The sequence below is a fragment of the Urocampus carinirostris genome, chromosome 20 (assembly GCF_059441175.1).
Source record: "Urocampus carinirostris isolate Australia breed hairy pipefish chromosome 20, RoL_Ucar_1.0, whole genome shotgun sequence".
Lineage (NCBI taxonomy): Eukaryota > Metazoa > Chordata > Actinopteri > Syngnathiformes > Syngnathidae > Urocampus > Urocampus carinirostris.
This window is the reverse complement of record NC_142368.1, coordinates 25,156,700-25,168,979: the sequence shown is the minus strand read 5'-3', so window position 1 is coordinate 25,168,979 and position 12,280 is coordinate 25,156,700. Positions and strand designations below refer to the sequence as shown.

Below are 12,280 nucleotides of genomic sequence, written 5' to 3'. Positions count from 1 at the left end.
CTTTAAGCTATACACCAACCATAAGGATGCACGAGATATTAAACAATAAAAAATGTCAAAGTTCTTAGCATGCAAGAGATACAGTGCAGTGTGTATACACACAAACGAGGAAGTAGAACCTGGATTACTTCTTCAGGGTGGATGCTGGGTGATCTCTCACAGCGCCATGCGGCGGAAAGAAGCACTACAGTACTGTCCTCTACTCGGATAAAGGTGCACACCACACAAAATCTAACTTACAGCAATGTCCAGATATTTTTCCTCATCCTCAAAAAAATGTCCGTATGTATCGTTGTGCGTAACTCGAATGTTCGTAAGTAGGGGAGTGTCTGTACCCACTGGCATATTGTCCATTCTGTGCCCAGGTTACTTTAATGAATAAGGCCAGGTTTGTGAGCCACTTCTTGGCACGGATGTATTGGTGGGTCCACTGGATCTTAACCCATGGGCCCTGCACCTCAAGAGGGAGGTGCATGGTTCAGAGCCCACACTCGTCCTTTGTCTGTAGGAAAAAGAGTGACTGTGGGGTAGATGCATCCGCCGTTTATAGCATGACTTGAATCCACCTAAGTAGGTGGAGAGGGGGTTGAGGCGGAACTTGCCCATGTGTCCCTCCCTTGTGGGCCTTCTGATTTGTAAATTCATTGAATTGACAAAAAGAAAACTCACAATATGGTTGTAAATATTTAGCTTTTTTTTTTTTTTTTACCAAGCACGCATGTATAGGTCCATTTTTCAAACTAAACTTGTTATGATCAGGAATTATCTAACATCATGACATGAGAGCACAGCCATAGATGTTTGTTAAAATGCAAAAACTTGTTAGTCTGTATAATATGGTCTTCTTAAGAAATATTGATTAACGTGATTAAAACAAAAAAGTGGTCATTGTCTATATAATGAGTTTGTTAAGACATATTCCTTTGAACGTAACCAACACTGGAGGCGACCCAATGTAGCTAAATGCTATAATATTTACGACCACGACTAGATGTACACACGTAGAACTTATATAGCGTGATGTAGCCTTATTGTATTGCACATTTATAGTGTGCTATTGTAGCCTTATTGTAAAGCGTGTTTAATGTACGTAGTTGTTCACTGGTCCTGGAACCAGAAAACCGTTGTAAATGAGACCTTGTGTTTTTAAATGGATTTCCACGTGTAAACACATGTTTGAATTGAATTAAATGTGAAATATCGACTTTGCAACGTAAGCCACACTTCAAACATGTTGTTTGGCTCTGGCAGACTACAGAGGAATACCTCAATTAGTAGTGTGTGTGTGTGTGTGTGTGTGTGTGTGTGTGTGTGTGTGTGTGTGTGTGTGTGTGTGTGTGTGTGTGTGTGTGTGTGTGAATATGAAGTTTTATATATATGTATATATATATATATATATATATATATATATATATATATATATATATATATATATATATATATATATAATTTTAGTGCCAGCTTTGTCTCCATTGTGACTACACAATTAGATATCAAATTGAGTACCATTCTTAAAAACACGGACCATTTTATTTTTTGGTGTGATTCTGAGGAGAAAAAAAATATCACAGGAATATTAAAAAAAGAATACTATAATACAACAATTGTACTACAGAAATACTACCACAACAGTACTGTAGAAATAGTACCACAGTAATACAGTACTGCAAAAAATACTGTGACAGAAATACAACTTCATCAATTCTATAGAAATACTATTAGAATAATAGTACAAAAACTCTAATACAGAAATAATAGAAAAAAACACTTCAAAATACAACAGTAGTACAACAAAAATACTACAGCAATACTATTAAAATACTATTAGAGAGATAGATAGATAAATAGATACTTTATTCATCCCCGAAGGGAAATTCACATTTCCAGCAGCATCCCTGAGCTGAGAACAATCGAAAATAACGCGGGACCTGCTGGAGTGGCTGCCATTCGTGACGGCGCCGGAAGAAACGATTCAATTTGAATCATGTACAAACAAACAATTGAATCATGTACAAACAAACAAGCAAACAAAATATTTATGTTTCAATAAGTGGAGTTTTAAAATGATGCATTTGAGTGACATGGTACGGACACCGCATCCGCACGTGTCTACGACACGTATTTGCTTCTTTGCAAGCTTTGGGAATGTTAAGGGGGTAATCAGTTGGACTGAATCATCTGACTGTTTTGTCCACGTTCCCATTGTAGCGCCTTATAATCCGGTGCACCTTATCTATGGAAGATATAGGACCAAAAACAATTTTTTGGGGGTGCTAAAATACCACATCCATATTATAAAAAAAGTATCAATGTATTATTTATCTTAAACTTTGGGCATTTTAAAACCAAATTTGATTAAACTAATATATTTAAAACATATATAACATGCATGTATATTTATTGATTAATGCAAATAAAAAATTGGGTTTTCAGGCTTCGGCCTTCTCGACACATTTCTTAAACCAATGCGTCCCCCGACTCCCAAAGTGATGGACACTGTCCATTTTGTTAAATGTTCTCTGGATGACCGCACTAAAACACAGCGGAATCTTGCCCAGTGTTACGTAATCCTTTCTGCAATTGGTCAACATTTTAAATGATAATCGAATTAACGGCGGCGTCATATCCAACGGGTCTGCCCATACTCTTCCGTGGTGAATAAGGAATTAACACACTGCCCTAAACAAATCATTGAAATTGATTTGAAAACATGTCACTGGATTTTGTGAAGAGTCTCAAAGGGAAGAGTCAGTGTAGCATATCATTACGGACTCCATGACCTACAACGTTCAGTGAGGACATTTAAGAAAGGGGTGGTGGAAGAAAAAGTAATGGACTTTTCAATAAAAAGATTGCTGGACTTGGACAATGGGTATCAACAGAGGATTATTTTACATTTTTTAGGAGTGAGGGGCTTTTAAACAGGATTTCAGGAGTGGAATGGTGAGGAAGATGTGGCGATAGGGGGCGGTAATGCACCAAAGAGATGGATGCCAACCCCTGTTAAATCCCCAAAAAGAAGAAACTTCTGTATTCCTGCTAACTCCATTATACTACAATATATATATAATAATATACTTCTTAAACTGAGCAGCACTGACAAATGAAACGTTTTTCTTACACTTAACAGATTTCAACTGTAAGGTTGAATATTGCGTGAAAATGTGCACAAGAACGGAATTCAATTACGATACGGACTTCAGTGGAGAGAAAGATGAGACTGAGCTACAATGTGAACATCCGGATTTTTTGCACAAAGAACTTTGGGTCTTGCTGAACAGAGCAGGTTTGTCACCATTTTAATAGTCAATGTTTTACAATTAGACCGTGCGTAAGCCCATACTCCCTGGGCACCCCCCGCAGGTATTCTCGAAGAACACGGTCGAATGCCTTTTCCAAGTCCTCAATACAAATGTAGACTAGGCAAAACTCCCATCCACCCTTACAATTAGGCTTTGCGGCCCCCGTATGACCGGTGCCAGAGTTGGTCCCCATTGATGGCAGTAAGTCGGATTTGTTTCCAGTGGGAGTTTGTTTCCGCGAAGGCAGCCCTTTGTCACCGATTCTGTTAAAAACTTTCATGGACAACATTTATTGGCACAGCCTTGGCGGGGAAGAGGTCCAGTTTGGAAGACTCGGCATTGCATCTCTGCTTTTTGCAGATGATGTGGTGCCGTTCGCTTCCTCAAGCCGTGACCATTAGCTCTCACTGCTGCAATTCGCGGCCGGAATGTAGATCAGAACCTCCAAGTCCTAGACCCTGGTTCTCAGCCGCAAATGGGTGACATGCTCTTTCCGGGTTGGCGATAAGAACTTTCCCCATATTGGTGGTGCCGTTCGCTTCCTCAAGCCGTGACCATTAGCTCTCACTGCTGCAATTCGCGGCCGGAATGTAGATCAGAACCTCCAAGTCCTAGACCCTGGTTCTCAGCCGCAAATGGGTGACATGCTCTTTCCGGGTTGGCGATAAGAACTTTTCCCATATTGGAGGGGTTCAAGTGTCCCGAGGTCTTGTTCACGACTGAGGTTAGGATGGAAGGGGACATCGACAGAGGGATGGGTGCAGCGTCTGCCATCATGCGGACCCTGTACTGGTCTGTTGTGGGGAAGATGGAGTTGAGCCGAATGGCAAAGCACTAGCCATACAGTAGATTTACGTTCCTACCCTCACCTATGGCCAAGAACTGTGTGCCATAACCCAAAGATCAAGGTCTTGGATACAAGCGGCTGAAATGAGTTTCCTCCACAGGGTGGCTGGGCTTTCCTTCAGAGAACAAGTGAGTAGCCCAGTAGGGACTTGGTGTAGTAAAGCTGCTCCTCCGCATTAAGCTGAGCCAGTTGAGGTGGCTCGGGAATCCAATAAGGATGCCACCTGGACGACTCCCTATGGGGGTGTTGCGGGCATGTCCCACCGGTAGGAAGCCCTGGGGACGAAGCAGAACATGCTGGCCTGGGAATGCCTCGGCATCCCGTCAGATGAGCTGGATGAAGTGGCTGGGCTTCCCTAATGGGGCTGCTGCACCTGCGACCTGGCCCAGCCCAAGCAGAAGATAATAGATGAATGGATGCTTTACATTTGTTTCCCTGTTTTTGTGTTCCGTAGTTTCGTATAGAAAACTGAACAGTTGTTTAATTGGACAGTGTGTAATATTTAGTGCCTCCTATTGTACAAAAAAACCTTTATTCAATTGAAAAGAAACATTGACTTGAGTAATAGGCAAAATACATGAACTATCATACCAATGTTATTTTTTTTAGTATTCATAGGTAGAGAAATTTTTATTTCTTTTAATTAATGAAATCCATACCTAGTAATTTTGTTTGGCAATTTGCTGTAAGAAATACATTAATGCCATTTTACCCAACACCTTTATAGGGAGAGATTTGTCTATAAAACAAATCTATTTGAAATTTGATCAAGATTTAAAAGCATTTGTCTTGATAAATGCACACACAAGATTAACAATTGCATATAAAATCACAGATATGTTTCGGACTTTGCAAAATAAATTATTTGTACCGTAGTTCTTCTTTTGATGGTACCGTAGAAATTGGAAGATTGGCTCTGAAAGTCCTCAAAAAGTGCCTACATTTGGCCATGAAAATGGTTTGCTAACCCTTAAGACAATATTGTCTAAACTTATTTTACAGCCTGGACACTGTGAAATGATTAAAAACATTTATAAGATGACAAGTATGCAATCACCGTCACTCATCTTTGCAAACTGCTCACCCCTTCATCTGTACCACATTCAAACTTTCATATAATCTTATCTTTCTTCTTGCTGTATTTTTTGTATGATAGGTATTTGAAAGTGATTTTAGTGACTTGCTCCTGTTTGGCAGCAGCCAAAGTTGGCCGACGTCAAAGAGGAGAAGCAGCAACAGGAACTTGTTAAAGATGATGGAGATTTCACAGAGTGGCCAGTGACTGCAACTCATTCGACCACTGAAGATGAAAGTCTAATTGAAGAGGAATTACAAAGGCAGCCTTTAAGCGTCATCTGGAGTCAAAAAAAAAATACAGAAAAGACGAACGAAGTCCTCTTCTGAAATCCTTTTGCTTTTTCCTATTGGCCATCTTCTCCCCGCATAATGGTGTGCCGGCTCCTCCCATGGGCGTGCCAAGGAAGCCCAAAGTGGGCTTCACAATCTCATATACGAGTGTCTTGATGTCTGAAACATTCTGTGTAAGCACTATCACGCATCCTGTTATCAACAGAACTAGACAAAGTATTTTGCATTTGGAACAGCCTGACCTGTCATTGAACTAAAGCCCACTCAGTGAAAATCTTCATTGCATTATGAGTCAATCGTATAAAATCCTTTATAGTCAAATGTATAAAATCTTTCACAGCAAATGATGTATGCAGCATAGTTAAATTTATTATCGGCATAACACGGCTCCAAATGTACCATGGCCGCACTTTTAATGTTTTAATTGGGGGTTTTACTGGCCTTAAATTCCATGGATATTTATTCTGTACATTTTTTATTTTCTCATAAATATTGGATTAAAATATGTTCCAAACAACGGTTTGTTAGTCTTCGAGAATGACAATAAATAATCTGGATCTGAGCTTTAAGTAGTGCTAGGCCCCTTTTTCAGCACCGGAGTTTTCTACCTAACGCCTGCCCACTTAGCTATGGGGGAGGAATTTGAATGAATAGAACAGCAGCGAGGTCTTATGATGCATTTTTCTTGGGAAGAAATTTAGGTATATGTTTAGTTAAAGCACTACAAGTTTCATAAATCTAATATAAAGATTCTGATATAGATGAAAACATGTTTACCTATGTGCAGTATCAGTAATTTGAAATCAAAATTGGATTTACCTTCCTAAGAGATTGTAAGGGGGCAGCACGGCGGCGCAGTGGTTAGCGCTTGTGCGGCACAATTCAGGTCATGGGAACCTGTCGTGGGTTCAAATCCAGCTCCTGACTTCCTGTGCGGAGTTTGTATGTTCTCCCCGTGCTTGCGTGGGTTTCCTCCGGGCACTCCGGTTTCCTCCCACATTCCAAAGACATGCATTTCAGGTGAATTGGCCGGTCCAAATTGTCCCTAGGTGTGAATGAGCGAGCGAGTTGTCTGTCCCTGTGTGCCCTGGGATTGGCTGGCAACCGGTTCAGGGTGTCCCCTGCCCACTGCCCGGAGATGGCTGGGATGGGCTCCAGCCCCCCCCCCGTGACCCTAACGAGGATAAGCGGTACGGCTAATGAGATGAGATTGTAAGGCTTTACAATAAATCCCTTAGGGCTCTTATAAAGTAGTTACACTACACACATTTGAAGTAGGCTATTTAAAACATAAAAATCCTCCTAAGCAAAGCATTGGTCTGTGCAACTTTGTTGATAACAATGTCATTGTCCATAGATATGAAAATTTCCTTTTAAGTGTACATCAGCATAAAGACGGTGAACTTCATAGCCTTGTTTTCACACATTTTAAAGCAGAGAAGCTCTGCTCACATGCAACCCATGTGTACAGAAAAGGTTCAACAGGAATTTATATGCCAGGCAAAATTACATGGAAGGCGAGGTTATATTGCGATTTTTCTTTTTTCTTTTTTTTTTTACTTTTGTTTGTTCATTTATTGCCCTTGACTTTAATAATTATAAGGCCTGTGAGGCTCTTGTCATGTAGTCCTCTTTCAGTCAATGTTTGTAGTAACTATTGCGCCCCAGGACCATATTCTGTTTTCTTAGATGAATTCTCTGAACTGTTGTCTGACCTAGTAACCTCTGCGGACAAAATAATAATTACGGGGGACATTAATTCCCCACTCAGATCGCTTACTGTTGCGTTTCAGTCTCTAATTGACACACTTGGTTTTAATCAACTGATCTATGTGACAACTCATAAAGATGGAAACACACTCGACTTGGTTCAGACTCGAGGAGTTTCAACCTCAAATGTGATGGTGTTTGCGTGTGCTAATGTTATTTTTGATCATTATTTAGTTACATTTGAGGATCTCGCTAAATGTAGTATTAAAGAAACTAAAGGATTTAGCGTCCGTAATATTTTTACTGGTGCCGTTTTTGAGCTCTCTGATCTTCTTTCAGGGGTAGTTGTGTAATTTCCTTTATATAAAGGCTCTATTGACTCACTCATGAATTATTTTAATGCTACTCTGGCTAGTGTCCTGGATTACGTGGCGCCCCTAAGGCATAAATCACGACCCAAAAATGCACGTCTTGGTGTACTGATAAAAGTAGATCCTTTTAACAAGATTGCAGGAAATCTGAATGAAAATACGGCGCGCTACCAAGCTTGAGGTTTTCCGTCAAACCTGGTGTGGCAGCTTGTTAAAGTACAAATCAGCCCTTTCCTCTGCAAAATTAGCCTATTGTTCGAAGGGGATCTGGCACAAAAGAATAACCCCAAAATCCTCTGACACTGTAGCATCGCGAACGAGGCAACAGATTATTTAGATAGTTCTACCCATTCAGCCCATGTCTTAATGGTCTTCTTTAATAAGATTCAACTCATAGGGGAAGAGATATCTAAAGACCATGTAAATACGCCACATGTCAAAGGTCTGAAAATTATAGATGCCCGACATCGTGGCTGCCCAGGGATTTTTTTGCGATTTAGTGATCTGTCACATGATAATCTTACACAGGTGGTGAGTACGCCCAAACCGACCACTTGCCTGTTTGACCTGCTTCTGGGTCTGCTGATTAAAGGTCTTTTTGGGGTCCTTGGACCTTCAGTTCTAAATATTATAAACATATCACTCTCCTCAGGTGTTGTTCCAGTGGCTTTTAAGTCCACTGTTATTAAGCCTACACTTAAACGACACAACCTTGATCCAGAAAGCTTATATAATTGCAGACCTGTGTCAAACCTACCGTTTCTTTCTAAAGTACTTGAAAAAGTTGTGGCACAGCAGCTGAATGATTTTATATCTGAGAATAATCTTTATGAATGCATGCAATCAGGATTTAGGGCTAATCACTCTACTGAGACAGCCCTGATTAAGGTAACTAATGATCTACTCACAATGGACTCTGGCGCTTCATCACTCTTACTGCTGCTAGACCTTAGTGCTGCCTCTGACACATATCTTACTAGACCGGTTGGAAAAATGGATTGAAGAAAACCAAAGGTTCAAAAACGTTCTCTATTCGGCCCACGGCGTTGTGGAATGCTCTGCCCTCTGAAATTTGATCTGCAACCTCAGTGAAACTGTTTAAACCTAGGCTTAAAACAAACTTCTATTCTCTAGCTTATGAATGACCAATATTTCCTGTTGACAATATCTGTGTGAACTTGGTTTGTAGTTGATTTTTGCAATCCGGAGATGGAATAAGAGCTTGCTCTGTCCACTCCACACATCGACCCGGTATTGCAGTACCTCCGGGCACGGTGCATTCGCAATGATCGCAGCAAGGCTTTAAGGCTAGGACCTTAGCTTGGCCTTTTGGCTGAGAGTCCCGGCTCCTAGGCTTTGTAGCGTATTATGAACTGACCGATAACAGATAATGGATAATGAATAAAGAAGATAGAACAATAACCCTTAAAAAATCCCCCCCCCCCTTTGTTATTGCAACATCCATTGCAGCTTGGTCATCCTGGAAGGTGGATTACCTCATGTGCGGACCCTTGTCAAGGTTTCTTCATTTTCCTAATGTTGAGGATTTCTCAGTTTTTTCTTGCCCTCATGTAAGTTTTAGATGGGGATGGCGTAATAATAGACTGCAGTTTGCAATAATCTGTGGTCTGTACAGCCTTTTGAGACTCCTTGTGATTAAGGGCTATACACATAAACATGGCTGGAGTTAAGACTTTTTTTCTTCTTTTTTCTAGCATGTTTCCCCCCTTTTTATTATGTCCTGCAAATCCTTCCTTTTTCTCATTTTCCTTGCATTTGTTTAAATGCCTTTAGCTAAGTCATGTTTAATTGGATAGCCCTTAATCACAAGAAGTCTGAGGGCTGTACTTTCTTCTTGGCTTTTACTTATTTTTGTCCCTTTTATATTGTTTCTTCATTTATCTCTGTTTTGCCGTTATTTTATTTTTCTTCTGTTGAATGATAACAGTCCTTCTTTTAACGCATTTCTATGTATTTGTCTTTTTCGGCTCTAACTACCACCTTTCCGTACCTGTCTTATATTATTCTTTGTTTATTTTCTGTTCTGCTGTGTTCATCTACAGCTTCAGAAAGCCCAGCCCAAACTCAACCTTGATTAGAGACGGCCCTTCGGGAAATCTCCCGTTCTTCCAGATTAGCCACTCCGGCATTGTAACAGCCTGTTACGGTACACAAAAGGGCATCCAAAAAGCATAAATGTATCCGTAGCTAAGGCCCTCTGAACATTTTGAGTGGTTGGAAGTGAAAAAATAAAATAGAATAAAAAAAAAAATCCATGGTCAAAATACCTCTTTTTATCATTCTCTTTCTCATTTACACTCTTTCTCTCGTTTTCTGTATTATCTTTCTTCCTCTCCTCTTTCTCTCTCTCTTTTTTTACCTTTTTCATACCTGTCAACCTGTACGGTTTTGCCGTATATAGTACGTTTTTATGCATTCTAAGACGAGTACGACGTACATGGAAATCTGTACGGGAAAACACACATTTGTCAATCGCATGCGTCTGCGGCCTGGATTTCCCATTATCCATCATTCCGAAAAAAAAAATAGTGTACGATAATTTTGTATTTTATACGGGAAAATACGACAGTTTTTACGGGCATAGAGCCGTGGAGGTTGACAGGTATGCTTTTCACTTTCTCTATCTCCCGCTTTAATCCCCCTGTTTCCCCGACAGTCCTTTTCTTTCACTGTGGCATTTTACGAAATTTCCACCGGAGGCCCCACTTACTAGAAGTGGAATCTTGCCCAGTGTCAAGTAATCTTTTTTGTGATTGGATTACCGGGAAGAATATTGACCAATCGACGACGACCTTATTACCAACGTTTCTGCTCCAACTCCTCCATGTTCCTGCTAATTCTCCATTATCCCGCTTACATCTCTGCTCGGGGTGATTTGCCTTTTATTACGTTTATGTCTTTAACTGGGCGTCGCTGACTAAATAAACTTTTTTGGTACACTCTTTAGTTATCAACTGTAAGTTTGAAGATTGCGTGAAAATGTGCACAAGAAAAGAATTCAAGCACGACGTGGATCTTTGTCGTGTGAAAGAGGAGACGGAACGACAACGCGAACAACCAGATTCTTTGGACAAAGTGCCTCGACACCGTCGAGATGTGTTGAACAGTGCAGGTCCGATTACTTTGATTGATATTAATATTTCACAACTATTTCCCTGTATTCTTGGTCACGCGAGCTCATCTAGAAACTGAGCACTAGTTCTTAAAGTTAAAATGTGTAATAATTGACCCCTAGATTTTACTACGTTTTGTAGTACTGAACAACCAAACGAGTGCTACAAAACAAAATAATAATACAATCTACAGAGGGTCTCTGCAGAGACTCAAATTGACCAAATATTTTAATATTTTTTTTTTTTAAGTATAGCAAAATAAAATACGTTTTGGCCATGTTATATTAATAAAATATGTCACTAGGTATGTTGTCACTATCACATCACGTTTAAGTTTTCCAGCTGGAATACTAGTGTTATTTATTCATCACTTTATTCATTTGATAATAACAGTAATCATTTAGTTTTAACAAATGCACCCTATGGTTCACCAAATATTTGAATGGAGTATTTACTTTCCGTCAGGACTTTCCCAGTAATGTTCCCAAGTACCCTTGAATCTGCCATACTCTTATCATACAACTTTGAACATCCACCTGAGTTCAGTCTTCACAAATGTCTGTTTGTAAATATGTTACTTCCAAACTTTCTCAGGAAAATCCCATCCCAGTAAGTATAATTTTCCATTTTGTAAAATTGACTGCACTTTCCTATAAGACAGGGAAGAGACTTTTTTTAATGCCTTTTGGAGTAATGACTGTATCGCTAATCACTGGTCCAGAGTATGCTCTGTTTTATTTTGTTATGTAACTTTGTAATAATAGTGCTCAAATTAAATGCTCTTTTCAGGTTATTCTCTTGTCCAAATACCTTGCCTGTGCCCGAGAGTTGAACATGCAGCGGGACATGGAATGTCTATGCCAACAGCACACGGGAACAATGATTCTGAAAACGTATTTATATGTTACTTATGTAATTTGTAGCTATTTATTGTTCACTTTGCTGCTTTTGGGAGATGGGGAACAAACAAGCCAATTAGTTTTTGATTATTTCATGTGGAAATTTTCTTTCGTTATACGATCAATTCAAGCTACGAGCACTGTGTTGTCCTTAGGACAACTGATTTTGTTTGACAAATAAGTCACTGTGTGTAAAATGCTAGAAAAGGATGTGGATTCACTAAGAAGTGATACATTTTATGATCAAGTTTATGTTAAAAACGTACTGAAAAAATTATGCTCCTTTGTCACTGTTTTGTCCCGGCCATCATCAATATCACACATGGGCTCACATGACAAGTGCACGATATTTCTGTCCAATGTGTGAAGGAATTGACAAGGAAATGCTGTAAGTTTTGGTAGTGTTTATCTAGCCAACTATATCTAGCAGTAGTTTGGTTCGATGTGAGGTTTGCGTATGTCATTTTGTGAGTTTGTTTGCGCACATTTTTAATTTATTTCATTGTACTTCACCAATCTGGGAAGTTATTCTGAGTTAGTTAAACGTTCACGTTTCTTCTTCTGGGGTCTAGCTGAGTGTCATATCAATTTACATTTCAAGCACGATCCTGGAACGAATTAAACTTGTGGGTGTGTATGTATGTATGTG

General features: G+C 39.7%; 1 protein-coding gene and 1 pseudogene across 8 annotated transcripts in view; both read left to right on the top strand.

Annotated features, from left to right (window-relative positions):
- LOC148346709 (uncharacterized) overlaps positions 1-12,280 on the top strand; it is a 66,415-nt gene that overhangs the window by 31,199 nt on the left and 22,936 nt on the right. The window contains exons 1-3 of one of the 8 annotated variants that reach the window (XM_088325192.1): positions 2,759-3,286; positions 9,662-10,489; positions 10,567-10,731. The exons of the other annotated variants lie outside the window; for them this stretch is intronic. Of the exons in view, the coding sequence (XP_088181318.1) occupies positions 10,444-10,489; positions 10,567-10,731 (211 nt within the window). The 5' untranslated portion in view covers positions 2,759-3,286; positions 9,662-10,443. Of the gene's footprint in view, positions 1-2,758; positions 3,287-9,661; positions 10,490-10,566; positions 10,732-12,280 lie in introns of those variants that run through there. 8 annotated transcript variants of the gene reach the window in all.
- On the top strand, positions 8,720-8,883 carry LOC148346710 (U2 spliceosomal RNA; annotated as a pseudogene).